General features: G+C 32.0%; 1 protein-coding gene across 3 annotated transcripts; it reads left to right on the forward strand.

Moving 5' to 3' along the window:
- The first annotated feature begins 283 nt into the window (after positions 1-283).
- Positions 284-14,826, forward strand: LOC126964455 (uncharacterized protein DDB_G0290301-like). 3 transcript variants are annotated; one of them, XM_050807559.1, is made up of 8 exons: positions 284-428; positions 620-815; positions 2,438-2,552; positions 7,026-9,189; positions 9,259-9,699; positions 11,320-11,597; positions 13,403-13,607; positions 14,541-14,826. In XM_050807559.1, the coding sequence occupies exons 2-8, from the start codon at positions 629-631 to the stop codon at positions 14,613-14,615; spliced, it is 3,465 nt and encodes a 1,154-aa protein (XP_050663516.1). In that variant the 5' UTR covers positions 284-428; positions 620-628; the 3' UTR covers positions 14,616-14,826. The 3 variants fall into 3 exon arrangements, with proteins under 3 accessions (XP_050663516.1, XP_050663517.1, XP_050663515.1); XM_050807560.1 differs by having other exon boundaries at positions 9,286-9,699; XM_050807558.1 differs by having other exon boundaries at positions 7,026-9,699.
- The last annotated feature ends 9,541 nt before the right edge of the window (positions 14,827-24,367 follow it).

Genomic DNA, 24,367 nt, shown 5'->3' on the forward strand with positions numbered 1-24,367 from the left:
ACAAACTGAGTTCAAACCACTTTGGTCAGTTAGCCTCTTTTAATAATAGAGTCAATAAATGTGTAAAATTAAAAATTTTACGTTTGTTCCTGTGGATAATAGGTGAATGGAGAAATATAGAGGTAATATGTCAGTAAAACTAAAAAAGAAAAATTAAAAATGCACCAAATAAATTATAGATGACTTTGAATGTTATTTACTGGGAATCTGGAAGATTGAAAGACCGCAACATTTTTAGTGTGAATGACTGTTGATACCAGCTGTTGACACTTGACAGTTACATATGAATAAAATCCTCTTTGATTACGAAATAAGAAGTTTACTCTTTAGCAGTTTATTTTAAAACCAACCGACAATCGACATAAAACTAAGATTTTCGAGAGGGAATAAGGACGTAGAATAATTGAGAAGACGAGTTATTTATTTTGGTGAGTATTATTTTTAATAACTTTGGTCTTTCGATGTTTCTTTTCGCATTATTACTTAAAAGTACGTGAACAAAAATGGCCCTTGTTTACTAATTCCAAAACAACTCCGCATAACTTCACGTAAATAGGTCTTCGAACAGACTTACCAGGTTATTTGTTAAGAAGCTATAAATATATATTGTTTGTTATAGGTTTTCGAAATGCCTCCTACTCGGATACCATCACCAGCTCGATCGCTGAAAGTCAGAACTCCAAGGAGATACAGGAAAAGAAAAACAAGAAGTGTTGCATCCCCAACTCATTCAGATAATTCAATTAAGCTGACTTCTATGATGCCTGATAGAATTTCAATACTAACAGACAATACAGATGTTGATATTGATGCTAGTGAGTATGTTTTTGGCATCTAAGGGTTCATAATTGAAGGTGGTAGTCGTAGACTCTGACTTCCAGTGATTATTTAAATTAAAATCCAAATTTGAATTTGTATCATTGCTAACTTAAGGTGTAGTAAGATTGAAAAGTTTATTTTTAACGATCCAATTCAGAAAGACACTCATATTTTTGTGTTAATATGTTTGAGATATATGCTGTTGTGAAATAAACCTATAGTTTAAATATTTTAGTTTATTATTTGTCACAGGGTTTTATCTCTTAATGTCTAATGTGTTAATTAAAGATATATTAACCTAAGTGAATCTGTACTCTCTGATCGGCACACTCACACAGCTTTATGTCAGTGCATATTATTTAATATGTAGCAATAGACTGCTTATAATTAGGATGATTTGAGTGAATATATCTGAAAGCTATTGAGACAAGCTATAAGGCCTTGCAAAATAAACCATCTTTTAAACAAAGTAAGGGTTTGAACTTGGTGTGGGAATACAGGTTTTCGTGAATCTGAAAAATCTAGTGCCCTGGGGCACTGTTTATTAACGAATAATGAACTGAGGTGGAAGTAAACACGAGTATAATATAATTATAATATGAAACAAATTCGGAATCGAAACATAATTCTTTCAGACAGATATCAACACATAAAACATTTGACAATTATAACGTTCATTTACCAAGAAGGTGCGTAGGCTAAAGGCTTACTACCTTCTTAACACTGTTGATTATGAAGGGTTATACTATATCTAAAATCTTTGAAGTTGTGAGGCAACCACATCTTTGCAACATCTAATGTCTATACCACAATTGGACGTAGTTCCTGGAAAACATTCCAAACCACAAACATCAAATCTTAAGAAATTTGTGTTTAAAGTTTATAAACATTAGCGTATTCCATACATGTGAGTTGGGCTACTAAGTTATGATGTCATTTAAAGAGTGACAGTATTGCTGCCATGTCAGTCCGTTAATGTGAATCACATGACCAGTTTTGTGTTCCTAACTCAATTTTGATGTGAGTGTGGTTTGGAACAATTTTCTGGAATTATGTCCAATTACTGTTGTGCATGGAAAGGGGGAGACCTTTGTGTTTTAACTTGATGTTGTTTTGTTTGCGTTTGATGTTATTTAATTTAATGAAAATATCAAACCGATTTATTTGCATAGATATAGTTTGGAGGGCATCAATTTAAATCTAATTAAATGGTATTTTCTTTTCGTTATTCTTCCCATCTTCTTGAGACATAATTTACTAAAAAATGAAACAGTAACAAATTCACAATTTTTTAAATATAAAAATTTCTTTTGGCTATTTTATTATTTTTCTTAGGGAGCCACAATCTGAGAGTTGATCAAGATATACCGTTGTTTACAATCCATGAGTATTCAAGCAGTTAGCTCACTTGAAAAGAGCTCTCAGATGGCAAGTTGCGGGTTTTAGTCCCACATTGTTTATAAATTTTGGTTACAAATTTGATTTGTATATCTTTTTCTTATGTCCGTAATGTTGCACAACTTGTTAATAAATAAATCACCCTTTCTCCTTTAAAAGACAGTGAGGCTCTGCTGTTACTATACATGCCATAAAACAAATAATTTTGTTATGTTTTAAGATAACAGCTGGTGGAAAAGACTGAGTGATAATACAATTGATGTGGATATGATAGAATGTAATCATTTGGCTGGAACCAATAACATACTGGATCAACTTGATGTAGAAATTCTTAGGTAAGTTAACTCATTACATTTATGATAATTGAATTGAGTTTATCTTAATCAATCAATCAGTATTAGGACTAAGAAGAAAGCAGAGCTTAAATCAGTAATATGCATTATCCTGTAAGGATTAAGTGGCGACCGGGGTCAAGCATAATTTGAAAAAATAGGTATTTGGAGAAACTATTGCCGTCGCGCCGCGCCCGAAACAACGATCTATGTCTGCGTGAATAGCCCGTGTTTTGTGTGACTAATGCGTATGACGCAACTCCCGTTTCTTTTATCAACTTACTCTGTGCTCGCTCATAATTAGTTTTTGACCCTGGCTATTGATACACGGATTTGTAACATTGCTATACTTTGACTCTGCTCTCACTCGGCTTGTGAATCGGATTTTGAGTAATTATTTTCACTACCTACTGAAAAATGTATGTATCAATATACATATATTTTAAATATTTAATATCTTCGAAAATATTCATTTAAATTAACTGCTGTAAAAGGCCATGTTGATCTATATTAAATGCACAATGTATACTTAATTTTTTATTGTACTGTACTGTACTGTATTGCTTAAATTCACTTAGTAAATAAGCGATTATTTCTCGTAAATAGTAAAGGATAAAAAATTGTTATTGTGGGTTATGACTAAGAGATAGACATACCTACCTTCGCGTACTTTTTCGTCGAACATTTAAGACATCACATTAGAAAACTCTAAAAAAACTACGTTTTAGAAAAACCGACTTCAAAAACTTAAAAGTATAAAATAACTAAAAATTTAATTTAATACATTATTTCACTCTCTTACTGTTATTATTAAGGTTGTCTAGCCACGCTTGTCTGTCCGCTTGGAAGACGAAGCTATCCCGCTCAAAGTCACGCGTGGCGAGTGTAGGTATTCACATTTGCCTTGGCACCGACTTCAAAGCTATCAATATGTAGCACATACAAATAATAGAATTTTATTAATATTAAAGGTAAAGGTGTATTAATTTAAATTTTTAGTTATTTAATACTCTTCAGTTTTTGAAGTCGGATTTTCTAAACGTAGTTTTTTTTATTTTTTACTTTTTAGTGTCAGGTGATACTTATAATATATAATCAACCTGAATGAATACTCCTAAAAAAGCCGTACACAATAAACAATTATATCATCGAGGTAAACAAAAATTTTCATAAAATAAAAACTACGGGGCCAAACCATGTAAATTTTTATATATTATTTATATAAAAAATTACATAAATCTCAGAGTCATCGGTGTACATACATAAAAAAAATACCGATCGAATTGATAACCTCCTCCTTTTTGAAGTCGGTTAAATATGATCAGTGTTTCTCTACTATCATCATCATTATCATTCAGCTGGAAGACGTCCACTACTGTTACAAACAAATGTTTTCAAAATACCCTCCCCATAGATCGCCATGACGATCGGTCCAGCGATGCCCTCATCCAACCTGTTCCGAACCATGTGGGGGGTCTAAAAACACTATATCTTCTATCTATTAAAAACCGCATCAATATCCGTTACGTAGTTTTAAAGATCTATGCATATATAGGGAAAGACAGCGGGAACGACTTTATCGTGATGATGATACGAGTACATAGAGTAGTACTAGAATATATATAAATATTGAAATAGTGTATGATGAAAACCTAAATTTGTAAGAAAGTATAAATAAAACATTTGTGGAAGGAATCTGGGGTAGGTTTCTGCTCAGGAAATGGATATTCACATCTGTTAAATGAAATTTGTAGTACGCTAAATAAGCCCAATATGCTATCAAAGAAGTGCTACTGAGATATTGGTGAAGGAAGGTGTAGAAGAAAAAATGCTTGCCATTTTAGACAGAGAAGTGGATAAAGATTACTGTCCTGTGAGCTATCAGCTAAGTAGTTGCAAATGGTTCCTGGGCAAAACGTTCAAACAAAAGTGTCTGTAGCTCAGCGCCCGGTGCTGCATTGTTGGACTGCAAAGTAAAAAGTTACTGATACTGGTGATGATAAGAATGTACCTAATTAGGTCGGCTAGAATTTGAGCCTGATAAGTGATGTGTTGCCTCTGTATAAGTTAAATTTATAGATAAAAAGCTGAAGAGCTTCAACACCCTACAATTGATCAGAGTGATGATGAATTGTAGGCTTTAGAGAGGCGCAAGCGTATTATTGGGTAAAATTTTGGAAACTTTCTGTGCTACGAAAAAAAACCTCAATTATTGCGGAATTATTGAAGTCATTGTTATACTCCCGTACGGTACTACTGTATGTTCGTAGTAAACTGGACTGGACAATGTCAAAAGTGGGATATCCGGGGATAAGCATAAATGTTGTTTTTCAATATTAGGTACTCCTGATTGCCTAATAAATGATGATTCCACTGTGGAAGTAAAATGCAATATAATATTGAAGAATTTAATAGGATAGATGGAATAGAAAATGATAGTACTGATTTTTGTACACTTCACAAAAACTTGTTAAAATTGATAGTCATAGTCATTTTTATCATCATCAGCCGGAAGATGTCCATTGCTTAACAAAGGCCTAATGTTTTATCATTTCATTTATCATGTTTACACAGTCAAAATTCTATTAAATTATTTTATGGAGCCCTAAGGAAATAACTTTATAAAACAATTGAAAAAGATGACGGATCTATGCGAAACGTGGAAGCAAATCTAGAAAAAAATTCTACGAATGCTACTACCAATACTACCCGAATTGATTGACAGTCGTATTCCAAGAAATTTACCTGTACGGGGAAGAGTAGAAATAACGATATAAAAAATTACTGTATTATTTGCAAAATAACTATATTATGTTTTGTGTGTAATAATAAGCCACCCCCTTTTACATATGTATTTTATTTTAGTATGTTTACAGTACCTATATATCAAAATAAAAATGTATATACATTATCGGTTCATGAGTTCAACAATCACAGTCTACCTACTCAAAATCTCTACTCTATGTCGCTGATGGAAGCAGCTGTGATTGATCAATTACAAGTTCAGTTTCGCCCAGCTCTGTTTCAATGGAAACGCGCCCTTATACTTGTGGTTGCGTGTATAATTTATACATGCTTGTCTATCCGTAGGTAACTTGCATGGATTGATTCTATATAAATTAATATAATCAATCATCTGTCACACACTACATACTATACATCTCACATTCACGAAAATTATCAATAAATGAATTCTACTAAATCGACAAGCAAACCGTAGTATTTGGGCGATGCACTATATTTTAAGTTATACTCCGGACTGGCCAACCAACGCCCCTCACCTCCAGCTTTCCCCCGAAGAGTGCGATAGAGACAAATGCAGCTCAGACCGATGTTACCTACAAAATTTTGACTAAATAGAGGTTTCGTATTCCCCTGTTGTCCGATAGAAAATAGAACGCACAAAAAAAAAATTATTGGTACAATATTTTCGGGAAGAATGAGTCTAAGTCGGTACATTTTCTTTTTTTCTTAAAAACTTGTTACGTATTCGTCTGAACAGGGCGGTATAAAAATGGCATTTTCTACGATGTTTGAAGGGTCATAATTTCTTATGTCGTTAGTTGATTGAAAAAAACAAAACGTACAGGCATATCTTTAGCATATCTAGATTTTTTGACAAAAAATCTCCTCTCTAGAAGCATTAGCCAGGGAGAAAATAAGGGAATACGTTTGTATGGAATAACGCTGCTAGCGTCCCCTCTAAAGGATTTGAATTTTTTTCACCTATTATTTAATCAGCTAGTATTTAACAGTATATTATGTTGTCCATTATGTTTATTTACATTGTGTTATGTCGTATGGTATTTCACTGTATTTGATTCTAACCCTTTCCTCATATATAGGGATGGTAACCCTTCCCTAATCATCCTAACGGATGTTTATCAACTTGAATGTTTCCCGAAGAGAGTATCGCAATTATAAATTGCTCTAATAGGCCTCTTTTGGAGCACAAAAATACTAATAACATCCGCAGCATTTCCTAACAATAACAAACTATTATTGTTATTATAATGCAGTAGCAGATCATTTATCTGATGTGTGCATATCACTGCACTTATATTCACAATCTTGTTTTTTTTAAAGTTCATCAAGTCTATTTTTAAAGTTATTAACTGATTTACATACTATGTGACATAAAATATGGAAGTACGCAAAATACATATACAAAATTCAACAGTCTGATCTTTTTAAGTATATATGTAGAACAGGCTAAATAAGTAAGTTCGAGTAGATCGTAGTTTACGTAAACAAATGTGTTATGAATCGAACACAGCCACGAACTATAAAGTAACTAGGTGAAACGCAGCTTCAATAAATATTGATAGAGTACAGAAAAGTATTTCTTCAATTGTATTAATTTTATTTCATGTAATAATAACCAATTGATGTACTTTTATTTGCCACAAGATTTCATGCAAGTCCTCTCCCTATTTTATCTCAACATTTTTTTAACACTTTTTTTCTTTTTTACAGTCAAGGCCAAAATAATAATGAATCAATGAATATACCAGACAGTAGTGACAGCGAATATATTGATAGTATTGTTGTCCCAAATCGTAAGCTGTTTGGGCACAATGGGAATGCTGAAGGCAAAAATTTCCAAAATTTCATTAAAAATAGAGAAATCCTCAATAAAACTCAGATAAATGAAACTGTGCCATGCATTGCCAGTGCTGTTGAATGTAATGTTGACGCTAGGGTTAAAACTCTATTTGGTCACCGACTAAACACAACAAAATCTGCTTTCCGAGCTAAATTAATGAATGAATTATCTAATAAAACATTGACAGATAAAACAAGTGAAAGTGTTTTAACAGAGCATCGATCAAAAACACGTAATATTTTTGGCTTTAATGCACCAAAACAAGCAAAAGATACAGAAAGGACTAAGCATAAAAATAAGTATTTTGAATTTGTTGACTCCGGTAGTGAGGAGGAACTACCTGAAAAACGTTCGAAAATCTTTGGTTTTAAAGGAACACAAAAACCATCAAATGATTTCGCTTATACAAATTGTGATTTGAATTCGCCGATTTCCACTGCAACAGATAGTGAAATGGAAGAATGGATACTCTTGCCTTCTTCAACAATGATAGGTCATCAGCTGGAAGTAGGGTCACCTAAGAGTAAAAGACAAATAAATGTATCTTTAAATAATACTCAAGAAAATTGTAATGATAGTGTAGAAAAGGTACAAGTAAGTCAAGAAACAGACAATAGGAAGACAATTACAAATATACAAGATGGTGGTAGTCTTGAAGAAAGAAATAACATTTCAGCTGCACCAACTTGTGAACAGGATGATCAATTATCTGCACTCGAACATACACTTAAGTCCATTCATAGTGTTAGCAAAAATGTAACAAGGAATAATTTACAGCAAACTAGCAATGATAGCACTAATAATCAAAATAAATCACTTGAAGCTACTACCAATGTTACATTAGACAATGACAAAACTTTAAAGCCTCAAGATCAGAGGACTTCCAAAAATGTTTCCAAGTCCAATACTGATAAGAACATGTCATCAAAAGAAAAATCAAGAATAAAAAATCAAACGTCAAATGATTTACAACAAAGAAGCAGTAATAAGAGTATGAAAAACAAAACATTTGAAGTAAGTTGCAGCGACACCAGTATTCAAAATGAATCTATTGAGGCTATTCGCCATTGTAATACAAATGAACACAAATCTTTGGACTTTCAAGATCATCATCACACTAGCATTGTAAGAGCAAGTATGACTCTTAATAATAGTAAAATAAGAGCGAGTCAAGATACAAAACAGATGAAAGAAAGAGACTATGCGTCACTTCAAAACTGCACAGAAAATTCTAGTGCCAATATGTCAGGTTGGGATTCTCACAGAATAACGCGTAAAAGTTTGCGGAAGACTTTTGGCAAAGATTTCACGCTCAGAAAATCATTGCGTACATTAGTTATGGAAAAATCTGCTAGAAGACAAACAAATTTTGACGAACTGACTAAATTGCCTATTGCTAATTCTACAGAATATCCTCATCTTGAAAATTCTTTAGTGGAAAATGCAGAGAATCGCCAAAATATGGATGTAGATATTGAACAAAATGTAGAAAACCTAAGTAATGAAATAAATGAAAATATGGATAAAAGTCAAGCAAAAGACAATTCAATTCATGGAAATAAGCTCTGTTTTGGTACTATACCATGTTCAGATGGTAACAATGACAGAAAAGACGACCAGAAATATAAATCTGAAAATCAAATTGAAGGGGGTGTAGAAAATGATAAAGAAACAGAAAAACTTAAACAAACAGTAGCGCAATTAGACAATGCAGCGGATTTAGACCAAGAAGAGCAATCTCAACAAGAGGAAATACATCAAGTGGTATCCGAACAAGAAGAGGATTCAGGACAAGAAGATGAATCAGAAAAAGAAGAGGAATCACAGCAAGTGGAATCGGAACAAGAAGAGGAAACAGTACAAAATAAAGATTCACAACAGGAGGAATCACAACAAATAGAATCAGAACAAGAAGAGGAATCAGACCTTAAAGAGAATTCACAACACCTTGAATCAGAACAACAGGAATCACAACGAGTTGAATCAGAACAAGAAGATCTACAACAAGATGAATCAGAGCAAGAGGAATCACAAGTTGAATCAGAGCAAGAGGAATCACAAGTTGAATCAGAGCAAGAAGAATCACAACAAGTTGAATCAGAGCAAGAGGAATCACAAGTTGAATCAGAGCAAGAGGAATCACAAGTTGAATCAGAGCAAGATGAATCACGACAAGTTGAATCAGAACAAGAGGAATCTCAACAATCCGAATCAGAACAAGATCAGGATTCACAACAAGAACAGGATTCGCAACAAATGGAATCAGCTCAGGGTGAAAGGGGAGAAGAAGAATCATCAAGACAGAGGGAAAAGGAGGCTGGAGTTGGAGATTCGGATGACAATTCAGTGCCTAATGGAGATGTATTTAGTGATAATGAAAATGAATATTTTAGGAATTGGAACTTAGCGCATGAACCAGCACACCATAATGACGAAGAACACAGATCAGAGAAATCTATTCTTACGCCGCGAACGAAACGGACTAAATTAGAAATGTACGTGGAGAAGATTAAGGCTGAGAATAGTGCGATATTACGTAAATTGGTATGTGTTATGGATATTTTTTTAATAATTGTTTTTAGATGACATATGGTCCAATGTTTATACTCTCAACTGAGTTTAATGGTGTTTGACGTTTTGGTTTCAGTTAGTGAGTCTCCCCAAAAGTTTATACGAAATATGGGGAGAGTTTATTGTAGTTGTTAGTGACTTGAACTAATGTAACGAATGGATACTTCTTATATTTTTTTTATGGAAAAGAAGGAAAACAGGTGTACGGGTCACCCGGTGTTAAGTGATCACCGCCGCCCACATTCTCTTGCAACACCGGAGAAATCACAAGAACATTGCTTCTTTATTGAAAATCTTAAAAATCTTATTTATCACATCGACAACTGGTTGTCAAACTCTGTGGATATCATTCTAATGAATTTCAGCAAATTTCTGGCGTCCCTCAAGGCTCGCATTTAGGCCCGTTACTATTCAAACTATTTATCAATGATATCTCCAATAATGTTATTGATTCTAGTTATGAATTATATGCTGATGTTTTAAAAATTTATCGAACAGTGAATTGCCCTCTCGATCAAACTAAGCTACAAAATGATATCAGTCGTGTGACACTTTGGTGCGCGACAAACCAGCCTAACAAAAATAAATCTAATCAAGAAAACATATAAAGTTTAAAACCACATATGATATAGATGGCGTATTGATAAAAAATACTGATGAAATGAAAGATCTAGGCGTAATAATAGACAATGAACTCAGTTTTAACAGCCAAATTGATAATATTGCATAAAAAAGTCATAAAATTCTTGGTTTTATTTTTCAAAACACTCGAGACTTTAGATCTGTAGTAGAGTCGCTAAAAATACTGTTTAATTCTTTAGTGAGACTTATCCTTGAATATAATTCTGTAATTTGGTGTCCACACTATAAAAAATACATAACTCGAATAGAATCAGTGCAGAAAAAAATCCTGTCTAGACTCAGTTATATCGAAAGAACAACCTATCATATTTATAATTACCAAAAAAGGCTAATTAAATTTGAAATTGATTCCTTAGAAATGCGTAGAAAGGCGGCCCAGTTGATTTTTCTTTACAAACTCATGAATAACCTTATAGACTGTCCTGTAACTGTGACTGTAGATGTACTTCAAAATATTGACATTTGTGTACCAGCTTTTAAATGTCGAATAGGTACTTATTCCCCAATATTTATTAAATTTTATAGAAATAACTACGGATTAAACTCTCCCATCCAACTCATATGTGTAAGCTATAATAAAATATTTAAGTTAGATCATAATATCGATATTTTTTCATATTTTAACTTTTATAAAAACAGGTGCCCCCGTCACTAAAAAGCTTAAATATAGATTATTAAGTAAGTAATTAGTAGTAAGTTCATTACTTTTTTTTAAATTTGTTTTTAGCATTAGTTAGTTTAGTAACCTTGTGCATGCCTTTAATTTAGATATGTAAATAGTGACACTTATTAATGTTGATCTTATTCGTATATGTTAAATTATGTATCAAGTTTAAGGTAAGCCTTAATAAATAAATAAAATAAAAATAAAAAATTGCTTGGGCCGTGGGCCGAAGTTAATTTACAATATTCAACAACTTTTCAACATTTAAAGTACATTTACAATTTCAGAAAGAAGAAGTACATCAGTCACTCGAGGCTAACAAAATGAAGTGTGATTATGATTTCAAAGTACCACACAGACCGGAAATAAGGCAAACTAAGATTGTTAAAACTAGACCAAAAATTAAACGCCAGCAGCCAAAGAACTTTTTGGTGCCTTTAGATAATTTGCCTAAAGAAGTACTGAAGGATTTCGCGTATAAGCCGCCTAAGAGATACCAACCACCTAAAGCATCCTGGGCGACAAAGAGGTTATATAATTTTCTAGAAACCAAATTGGAACCAAAGTAAGTTTATGATTTGTTAACAATTTATTATTTTTAAAGTAATATCCCTCTCTTCTGCGATTAATTAAATTAAATTTGTAACCAAAATTTCGACTTCTATTTATATTCTTAAATTGCGACTTCTCGGGTTCCGTCCGAGCGCTCTTCCAACTGAGGTAACCGTTCGAGTGACGTATGGTTCGTAAATCTTGGCATGATGTAATTATAATTCGTTGTTTAATTGTATTAGTATGTATTTTATATGACAGAATATATTATTATATTTAGTTTCCGACCGAAACATGAATTTAACGAAATGGAATTGGAATCTTAGGTACCTGTTTAGTTTGGCCGAAACCGTAACTTTTGCAGACATACAGACAATGAAATATTGTTTACTGAAGTATTTTATTGCTTATATGAAGATTGTTGACAAATAAAACGTGATGAAATAATTGAAAAAAAAAGTTATTTATTTTGATAGAACTGACAAAAACTTACAAACTTGGGACAAAATTTCTCAATAAGTTCACGAGCGCAGTTTCGTTGCGGCCGAAGGTTTGGTAGATTTTCTGCGAAGCTAGACTTTTCGACGAAATTTGCAGAAACCGAAACCGACTCTTCAGCCGGTCAATAAATGATGTGTTAGTATAATGTAAACTATTTATGACAGTAGTCGCATAATTTCGAAGCGAGCATAATTTGGTTGGTTTACCTTAAAACCTAAACATTGATAAACTCTTTATAGCGCAGCCATTCCAATTAATGTGTTCATATTTAGACACAGTAAATATTCGTTATCTGTGTATGTTATGAGACTTTAGGCCCTAAACTTCTGAGACCGAAAACAGCCGTCTTGTTTTTGTCATTGTTAACTAGCTGACCCGACAGACGTTGTTCTGTCAATAAACAGTTCGAGAGATATGGTAAATGCGTGGGTGAGTGCATGCGTGGGAGCGTGACACGACAAACTATATAAAAAAAATCTTCCTTGAGCTTCAACGAATCTATTACAAAAGATTTCATTGAGATCGGTCGAATAGTTTAGGAGTTATTAGAGAACATACAAACATACATTCTCTTTTATATATATAGATTGCTTTGAACATGTGCATCATTATACTGCTTGGAAATGATGGTCTTAACTCAAAAATTAATATTTGGCTCTTCGATGCTATGTACTATGACGACATAGTTCTTAACAATCGACAAAGTAGTCTCTCCACTACTTTGTTGAAAAAAAAATTCTTGCTTAAAATTATACTTTCGTTATTATATTTGTTCAAATGTACCCACTTAATGTTAAAAATTAAAAATTGTATGCGTTATGTACCCGTTAAGGATTGAGAAAGGAATGCTGAAATGGTTTGGACACATGGAGCTAAGAGTGAAGAAAGAATGACTTATCAAATATATATGGAAAGTGTGTGTGGGAAAGTCGGCCGCGGGAGACCTCGCAGAACATTCGTCGACCAAATTGGGGACGTTTTGAGAAAAGGAGAGGTCCGAAGCACCCGCAACCGGCGAGCATGTATGAAAAGAGTAGTGAATGTAGAGGAAGCGCGTGAGGTTTGTAAGGATAGAAGCAAGTGACATTCTGTTGTCTCTGTCAACCCCGACGGAAAAAAAGCGCGAGTGTGTGTATGTGTTATGTACCCTTTGCATTTTATTTATCTAAATTTAATATCTTAACAATTTATAATAAAAATATACAAATATCGAGGAAATAAATATGCCACGTCACTGAAATAATTTGCTCAAGTTATTGAAATACTCTATTGATTTCGACGTCATCTACTATAACTATATAATAATATAACTTTCAGATACAGTTATAACGCCCGAATTCGCGCGGAAAGATTAGTTGAGATGTTTTACGAGTTGACGCGGGAAATACGACGCCTTGAGGTGGCGCCAAAAGCGACCGTGGACACGCTCAAACACGAGATGGCGAGAATGGGAGTTGTCAACACGCATTTTGACTTCTACGAGTTCTTTAAGGATTTTATGCCAAGGATGGTTAGGATCAAGGTTAGTGTGAACTAAAATTTTGTTAATTATTTTGGTCTTTATTAGTAAAGTGCGCCCAAACAATTTTATAAGTTTTGCGAGCTATAATAATATTATATCTGATTTATTTCCTCGCAAAAGATATAAAAACTAATGTAGTAGATAAGTGTTACATTTTTACCAGTGGGAAGCTCCTTTCCACAGGTTGCCGGCTAGATTATGGGTACCACAACGGCGCCTATTTCTGCCGTAAAGCAGTAATGTGTAAGCATTATTGTGTTTCGGCGCCGTAGCAAGTGAAATTACTGGGCAAATGAGACTTAACATCTTATGTCTCAAGGTGACGAGCGTAATTATTGTAGTGCGGCTCAGAATTTTTGGGCTTTTCAAGAATCCTGAGCGGCACTGCATTGTAATGGGTAGGGCGTATCAATTACCATCAGCTGAACGTCCTGCTCGTCTCGTCCCGTATTTTCATAAAAAATAGCTAAAATGTGTGTGTGAGTGTGTGTTTTTAACTCTCAGTTACTATATATATATGTAATGCTGTTCATAAAATTTCTTAGCACCTAAATGTTTATGCCTTATTTTTGTTTTGTTCTTCTGTATAATGAATATTTGTATGTAGTTTTAAGTTGTTTCATTTTTCTTTAAAAAATAAGTAATTTAATTTAAGTAGTTAATTAAGTATTAAACTTAAATTTAAATAATATTATATGTCTTCCGACGACCTTATTGTACACGGTAAAACTCAAATGAGTTTATGTATGTACAATAATTGTGTTACCTGTAATATGTTATTTGTTAATAAGAAATTAATAAATAAAATAAATAAACTATCAGTGTAGATGGTTTTCAGTGGAGGTGTAGTCCAATTTCTGTAATCACTCTTTCAAGATAAGCTTGCATTTAGTTATAAATTATCTATTCATATATATATTATTACATTTTCAGGTTGTGCCAGACATTGTAAATAATATTGACCTACCCAGGAATGGTTTATTTTCAAGTATAATAAATGATGTCTGAGAAATTGATGTGGAATGAAAAAAAAAAAATATCCCACACCAGGGACTAAGGTACACATAACATTGTAGTAGGTGGGGTTTGAACTACCCTCATATTGTAATGAAGTAACCAAATTAGTACTTCATAACTGTAATGAAAAAGGAAATTTATTGTAATAACAGCTAATAATGAACGGTATTAAATAAAACTTATTTTTATGCATATTTTCAAATAGTCTTTTATTAAAAAAAAACTCTTTCACTTTACTATCAATACTTTTTATTAATTCTCTAAAAAAACGCGTTCTAGAATCATATATTATATATAACTCCATCTATAAATTATGCTACACGAATTTTATGATTTTCCGCCATACTTGTCACACTGGTCATATTTGTATGACTCCCCACTCCATAGTATGACGTCACATATTTAAATATATTATTACTGCAACTATATTATAATATATAATAATATAATATAGTATTGACACACTTTTTACACAAATTATCTTGCCCCAAGTTAAGCATATATAGCCTGTGTTATGGGTTACAAGACAATGATATATTTAATACAATATATCGCTAACCACTCGGCTATACAGGTTACACCACTCGGTTATATATAGAAATAATTTCATTTAAAAAAATTAAAAAAAAACGATTAATTGTAATATACAAATGATCCTACGCGTTGTAGCCCCCTTATGAAAATGCTTTTAACAGAATGAAGCAGAGCAACCACAAGAAGCGCCCGTTTACGGAAGAATGGACCAGCCATTTCCTCCCTCGACAGTATTTTGGAAAACGGAAAACCCGCTCCATGACAATGCCGCAAGCGACGACATCGACGAAGCCCGTCACAAGAACTCAACCAATTTATATACTTATTACTTCGTCGACCTCTTTCCCCACTTATAAAGTGACAAACTACACTGGCCTGCAAAAGTAAGTATCACACTTTTCAAATATTTTTCGTAACTATAGAAGGTAGAGATTTAAGATTAAAAACGTTTTGTTGCAAATTTTATAGGCTTTAATTCTAAGAAACTAAAATTATACATTAGTAACATTTTTAACTTAAAAAAGATAAAACAATGAAAATAGACACTTTAGTTTAGTGTAAAAAAATTCGTTAAAAATGTATTACATGTTACTTAATTTTTAATAACTGGTATTACCTGCTCGAGCTCTGATTACAGCTTCGAGCCGGTTTGGCATACTGAACACTAGATTTCGGAGCCTTCTTCCAGCTTCTACCAGGGCCTGCTTTAGTGCCCTGAGGGTAGTAGGTGGTGGTCTGCGATTTCTGACTAGCCTCCCAAGCTCATCCCAGGCGTGTTCAATCGGGTTGAGATCAGGACTTCTTGATGGCCAAGCCATCACGCTGATACCGACCTCCTGAATATACTCTTGTACGATATGAGCCGTGTGTGGCCGGGAATCAGCATCGATCCATCACCCATATTTGCTAAATACGGCCTTGCATACTCATTGAGAATCTCTTGAGCATATCTTTGCCCAATGAGGGTGCCATTTTCTATGGCTACTAGCACTGTGCGACCTTCTGAAGATATGCCAGCCTATACATGTACACTGCCTCCACCGTATTGGACTCTTTCTGAGATGCAAGCTTGAAGGTATCGCTCACCAATTCGCCTGTAAACACTTCGCCTTCCATCAGAAGTGTAAAGGGAGAATCGCGACTCATCTGCAAACAAAATGCTTGACCATTCTTCTTCATCCCACTGCATGTGTTCACGGGCGTATCGCAGTCTCGCTACTCGATGCCGTCTCTCGAGTTTTGGGCCACTCGCTGGTCTTCGGGGCTTCAAATTTGCTTCAACAAGTCTTCTTCTCACTGTACTGTCACTGATATAGTCCCTCCGGGTCTGAAGTAGCTGTTGCTGGACTTCAACTGCATTTTGGTGGCGATTTCTTAACACAGTGGAAATAATATAACGATCTTCTCGGGCACTGGTACACCTGGGTCTGCCATTACAAGGTCTCCTCAGAGGGTGTCCAGTCTCTTCGTACCTTCGCTTTACCTTCTGTACCGTTCGTACCGTCACACCCACCATTCTTGCAGTGCGACGCATACTGATGCCTGGTTCCAGAAAAGCCATGATCCTAGCACATTCTTAAACTGAAAGAGGCATGATAAATAAATGTTATGTGCTTTTTAGCATAAATTTTTAAAACAGGACCCATCGATCTTTAAAAAATTTAAAACAGAAAGAAAAGTGTGAATGGTAAAATTGTAATTCGGAAACGACCACTTTGAAAAAGGAATGGTTTTGTTTTAGATTTTTTTTTTCAGCCAATTCTTAAAAGAAGGTTACCGACTATAAAGTTTTTTTTTGTACAAAATTAAATTCTCTTAGGATTCCTTTTTATTTCGAAAGTATATCTTGTGAACTTAACACATTATCCCAATTTTAAAAGTGTGATACTTACTTTTGAAGGCCAGTGTATTTTATGGATTGCTCTTTTTTTTAAGACAATTTTATCTCTACTATAAACTTAAAATTTAAAAAAAATTTAATTTTCAAACGTTTAAACAATACATTTTTCAAAGATGCATGTAAGTAGTAGGGATTCGCCGGTTCTGGCTCACAGTAGTGGGGATTCGCCGGTTCTGGCTCACTTGTTCGAGATGCCTACTAAAAAAAAAAAAAAAATGTTTGGTGTCAAACTGGGGGTTTTGATGTATTTCCGAGCGATTGCGCTGATCCGTTTTTCGATATCTCTTATAGTTTCAAAGTTAGCTTTTTAAGTTAAACAGATCCATACTCATTACTAATCAGTGGTAATTAACCTAATGATTGGTGAGCGACTCAATGTCGATTCTTTGAAAGTGATAGATGTAATTAGTAAATTACCTCTCACATTCGTTACTACGATTAAAACGACAGTTTTGAGCTGTGTTTATTATTAAGTTAACAGATGATATAAATAAAGTATATAATAAAACATCGTTGCAGATTGTATCATTTTAAAAATATTTGATAAAATCATTCAAACTGTTCTTATTTAAATTTAAGTATAGATACTCGCAACACATACTGCGGTAAATAAATTCTTTACTCTTGTAGTATTGTAGATATACATTCTGCAATTGCTTTGTAAAAACCTCAGCTGGAATCCCTGAGCTGGACGATCACATGAATTGAAATATTGTCCAATACCCTGCTCACCAATGTGTGTTGCAACCCAGTGAGAGCCTGGCTTATTTTCACTATCTACATTGCTGACAATATAACAGGGCGTTACAACGTATATCGACAATCAGTTTGCTGCGTAAACATTATTTTGAATACTGAGATCCATTTTCTTCAAATAATGCTGTATCTCGATTGTATTCATATTACCTTAGAATAATATATTTAAAAGTTATTGGATTACAACTTACAATAAAACAAAACATCACTTTAAGTACATATTTAATTTCAAAATTATAAGGCAATATAGTAGTAAGTTTAACTAAAACTAATACACACCCTTACAAACGATCAAACATAAACATAACTGCGGTAATCTACTGAAATATTATGACTTTTATCAATTTTATTGTATAAGAGCTTATTCAAAACGAACTTTGATTTATGAAATATGTAACTTGAGTTAAGTGATAAAGCTCTTTGTTATTTTCTTAATGTAACAAATTTTGAGATAAATACAATACACTAGTTTCTGTGATTACTTCCTTTCGCGAATATATCAACAATTCGACCATCAGATTTCCTCATCGGGTCATTAATTATTTTTAGTATTAGTTTAAGATTTTTCTTCCGCCAAACATTATAGAGATCAGGTAGTTATATCTTGAAACTAATTGACATGGTTGAGATTGTATAAAGGTTGCATTTCATCAAAGCATCAGGTGATTTAGATACAATTTGTGTCACTGACATCATTCAAAAATATTATAAAATTATTTACGAAAACTGATTTTCCACACCCACACAGAATGCACCCTCTACTACTATGAGACGATTTATTGTTAAACTACCATTTATTGATTATATTTAAATATAATAATTTATAAGTAAAACAATATACAGTACCTACATCATAACTTACTCCACAAATAAATAAAAGATGTATCTACTCTCATTATTAAAAAAAAAAATCTAACTTAAAACTTATATAACATTTATTTTATTTTATGATGACTCCAAGCTACCTTAGCTATCATATATCAATATAATTTGCTTAAATATTTCGTTTGGTATGACAAACTAGATTTATTTATTCGTTGAGTGAAAATATTATGCTTTATTGACTTAAGTCTATGCATTGAACACTATTCATTCTTATTTTTAAATAGGCATTATTCATTTTCATATACTTACTTAGTAACACTTATTAAATTTGGAGTTGCATTTTCCCGCAACATCTTACGCGTATATTTAGGTCTAAGTCCTAGGAATTCATTAAATATGTTAACTTTGTTCCATCTGTAAAATAGCCTAACTTCTTATTATTGAGTTTTAGATAGCAAAATATTTTTTCTGCATTGTCAGATGTTCCGAAACGCAAATGTAAACCAGGTTTTATATCTCTTTAAAAATTTATATATTAAAGTATAAGTATCAGTGTACAATAATTTTAATATATTTCGAAACTTATTTAACATATAGTTATAGTAAAAGTCATCGTATTAGAGTTTTAGAAATATCCAATATACCTGCAATATACCAAATAAATATGTTTATTGAGGAACAATTTAGTCTTTTGTAATTGAACTGCAACCGATTTTCATTTTAAAATAGATAAACTATGGAATTCTATCTTGGCAATTAAATCATACAGTGCAAAATTTACATTTACTCTTTTTTCAATATTTTCCATTGTTATTTAAATATTTGAGGTATTCATTAATTTACAATAATCTTTTCGAAATCAGATGTGGGTAGCTTGTTTATGCATTTTTGTATTTAAATCTATGTAATTTTGTAACCATGCGCTTTGTTTGAATTTTAAAATTCTATGAATTTTTTATAATGAAACGATTTATTGTTAGCCTACCATTTATTGATTATATTTAAATATAAAAATTTATAAATAAAACAATATACAGTACCTACATAACAACTTACTCTACAAGTTATATATCTAATCTATTCTTTTCAAAAAAAAATATTGTACCTTAAAACTTATTATATATAATATTTATTTTATTTTATGATGACTCCAAGCTAAGATATCAATATAATTTGCTTAGATATACCGTTGGGACATACATACCGTTACAAACTAGATTTATTTATTCGTTGAGTGAAAATATTATGCTTTATTGACTTAAATCTATGCATTGAACAATATTCATTCTTATTTCCAAACAGGCATATCTTATAATTTTCCATTTTCATATACTTACTTATTAACAAGTGTATTTTCCCACAACATCTAATACATACGTTTAGATCTAAGTCCTAGGAATTCATTAAATGTGTTAACTTTGTTTTCATCTTTATAATTATCGTAGCGTATCGTACCCAAAGGTAGCAAAAAATTTTTTTCTGCAGTCAGAGGTTTTGAAACGCAAATGTAAATCAGGTTTTATATCTATGCAAATTTTTTATATATTAAACTAGCAGTATCAGTGTACAATAATTTTAATTTATTTGGAAACTTATTTTACTAGTGAAAGCCATCGCATTAGAGTTTTAGAAATTTTCAATATATAAAATCCCAACTAAATAGGTTTATTGAAGAACAATTTAGTTTTTCGTAATTGAACTGCAACCAAATTTTCATTTTAAAACAGATAAACTATGGAATTCTATCTTGGCAATTAAAGCTTGTACAATTTTACATTTAGTCTTTTTCAATATTGTCCATTGTTCTTTATACATTGAGTTATACATTAATTTATAAAAATCTTTTCGAAATCAGATGTAGGTAGCTTGTTTATGCATGTTTGTATTTAAATTTATGTAATATTTTAACCATGAGCTTTGTTTGAATTTTAAAATTCTATGAATATATTGTTTTTTCTGTGTGTGTGTGTGTGTGAGACACATTGCTTTAAATTTCTGAAGTAAATGACATATGTATTAGTTAGTTGACATAGGTTTGGAACAAATTTTATGCTTTTTGTATCATCAATACTTACATTTTATATTCTCGGGGCATAAGGATAGGTCAGAATGTAAATCATGCAGTTCAATTGAATATTCTTGGTCTACTTCCAAAATAAAACCAAATTCTAAATCATCCGGAACATCAAAATTTGTAGGGACATCTACCCATTCAAAACCTTCTGTGGGAAGGTATGGAGATATAGCCCATCCGTAAAGGTTATTAGCATCAAAATAAGTTATAAACGACTTTCGTTTTTCTTTGTCCTGTTCTCGCATAGTCAAAGTCAAAGTTCTTTATTTGCCAGAAATATTCACAAGTAAAGTTGTTTCAAATTTAAGAGTAGGCACATGTTTCGTCTTGAGAGACATGCAAATATTTCAGTGGTTTCGTTTTATAATATTGTAACCTATACTTATTTGTTTAAATTCGCTTTTGCATAACGATTCCTACATTGAGATATACAGTCTCAATGTAGGAATCATGTGGATAAATTATTTTTTTCTAAGACGTAAAAAATTATTATTATTTGGAAAATTTAGTCTTAAATTTTGAAATTGTTCTTCCTTCAAATATTTGACAAGTTTGTCTAAACTGAATGGAAACATTTAAACGAATCAACATGTCAGTTGAATTTTACGATTATTTAATTCATCATTCATTATCCACAAACGTAAGAAAAATACAAGTCATTCACAAAAACTATAAAATTAAATAATCGTAAAATTCAACTGACATGTTGATTCGTTTAAATGTTTCCATTCAGTTTAGACAAACTTGTCAAATATTTGAAGGAAGAACAATTTCAAAATTTAAGACTAAATTTTCCAAATAATAATAATTTTTTACGTCTTAGAAAAAAATAATTTATCCACATGAATTTATAACACCACACGATTGCTTAAAACTTTCAGCACTCCATGATCGTGATAGATTTTAAAATATATTTACCGGCACACATATTTCCGATGAAGATTATAAATTAGATAATTCAGATTTATATCTTAAGATCAATGTTTCACTTTAAACAAAATATGTATTTGAAAATTTCCGAGATCTATGTTTATAGACATAATATGGTCTAGATCCAGCACATTATTATACAGTGCCTGGGTTTAAAAGTTGGGGTGCTATGTGAAAATGCACAAAAATTAAATTAGAATTACTTTAGGGCTTTGAACAAATAGCTTTTATTGGATCGGGTATTTGAGACTGTATATCTCAATGTAGGAATCGTTATGCAAAAGCGAATTTAAACAAATAAGTATAGGTTACAATATAAAACGAAACCACTGAAATATTTGCATGTCTCTCAAGACGAAACATGTGCCTACTCTTAAATTTGTAACAACTTTACTTGTGAATATTTCTGGCAAATAAAGAACTTTGACTTTGACTATGCGAGAACAGGACAAAGAAAAACGAAAGTCGTTTATAACTTATTTTGATGCTAATAACCTTTACGGATGGGCTATATCTCCATACCTTCCCACAGAAGGTTTTGAATGGGTAGATGTCCCTACAAATTTTGATGTTCCGGATGATTTAGAATTTGGTTTTATTTTGGAAGTAGACCAAGAATATTCAATTGAACTGCATGATTTACATTCTGACCTATCCTTATGCCCCGAGAATATAAAATGTAAGTATTGATGATACAAAAAGCATAAAATTTGTTCCAAACCTATGTCAACTAACTAATACATATGTCATTTACTTCAGAAATTTAAAGCAATGTGTCTCACACACACACACACAGAAAAAACAACATATTCATAGAATTTTAAAATTCAAACAAAGCTCATGGTTAAAATATTACATAAATTTAAATACAAACATGCATAAACAAGCTACCTACATCTGATTTCGAAAAGATTTTTATAAATTAATGTATAACTCAATGTATAAAGAACAATGGACAATATTGAAAAAGACTAAATGTAAAATTGTACAAGCTTTAATTGCCAAGATAGAATTCCATAGTTTATCTGTTTTAAAATGAAAATTTGGTTGCAGTTCAATTACGAAAAACTAAATTGTTCTTCAATAAACCTATTTAGTTGGGATTTTATATATTGAAAATTTCTAAAACTCTAATGCGATGGCTTTCACTAGTAAAATAAGTTTCCAAATAAATTAAAATTATTGTACACTGATACTGCTAGTTTAATATATAAAAAATTTGCATAGATATAAAACCTGATTTACATTTGCGTTTCAAAACCTCTGACTGCAGAAAAAAATTTTTTGCTACCTTTGGGTACGATACGCTACGATAATTATAAAGATGAAAACAAAGTTAACACATTTAATGAATTCCTAGGACTTAGATCTAAACGTATGTATTAGATGTTGTGGGAAAATACACTTGTTAATAAGTAAGTATATGAAAATGGAAAATTATAAGATATGCCTGTTTGGAAATAAGAATGAATATTGTTCAATGCATAGATTTAAGTCAATAAAGCATAATATTTTCACTCAACGAATAAATAAATCTAATTTGTAACGGTATGTATGTCCCAACGGTATATCTAAGCAAATTATATTGATATCTTAGCTTGGAGTCATCATAAAATAAAATAAATATTATATATAATAAGTTTTAAGGTACAATATTTTTTTTTGAAAAGAATAGATTAGATATATAACTTGTAGAGTAAGTTGTTATGTAGGTACTGTATATTGTTTTATTTATAAATTTTTATATTTAAATATAATCAATAAATGGTAGGCTAACAATAAATCGTTTCATCGTGTGTATTAGTTTTAGTTAAACTTACTACTATATTGCCTTATAATTTTGAAATTAAATATGTACTTAAAGTGATGTTTTGTTTTATTGTAAGTTGTAATCCAATAACTTTTAAATATATTATTCTAAGGTAATATGAATACAATCGAGATACAGCATTATTTGAAGAAAATGGATCTCAGTATTCAAAATAATGTTTACGCAGCAAACTGATTGTCGATATACGTTGTAACGCCCTGTTATATTGTCAGCAATGTAGATAGTGAAAATAAGCCAGGCTCTCACTGGGTTGCAACACACATTGGTGAGCAGGGTATTGGACAATATTTCAATTCATTTGATCGTCCAGCTCAGGGATTCCAGCTGAGGTTTTTACAAAGCAATTGCAGAATGTATATCTACAATACTACAAGAGTAAAGAATTTATTTACCGCAGTATGTGTTGCGAGTATCTATACTTAAATTTAAATAAGAAGAGTTTGAATGATTTTATCAAATATTTTTAAAATGATACAATCTGCAACGATGTTTTATTATATACTTTATTTATATCATCTGTTAACTTAATAATAAACACAGCTCAAAACTGTCGTTTTAATCGTAGTAACGAATGTGAGAGGTAATTTACTAATTACATCTATCACTTTCAAAGAATCGACATTGAGTCGCTCACCAATCATTAGGTTAATTACCACTGATTAGTAATGAGTATGGATCTGTTTAACTTAAAAAGCTAACTTTGAAACTATAAGAGATATCGAAAAACGGATCAGCGCAATCGCTCGGAAATACATCAAAACCCCCAGTTTGACACCAAACTTTTTTTTTTTTTTTTTTTTAGTAGGCATCTCGAACAAGTGAGCCAGAACCGGCGAATCCCCACTACTGTGAGCCAGAACCGGCGAATCCCTACTACTCATGTACCTACATGT

This window comes from Leptidea sinapis, chromosome 5 (genome assembly GCF_905404315.1).
Source record: "Leptidea sinapis chromosome 5, ilLepSina1.1, whole genome shotgun sequence".
Taxonomy (NCBI): Eukaryota; Metazoa; Arthropoda; class Insecta; order Lepidoptera; family Pieridae; genus Leptidea; species Leptidea sinapis.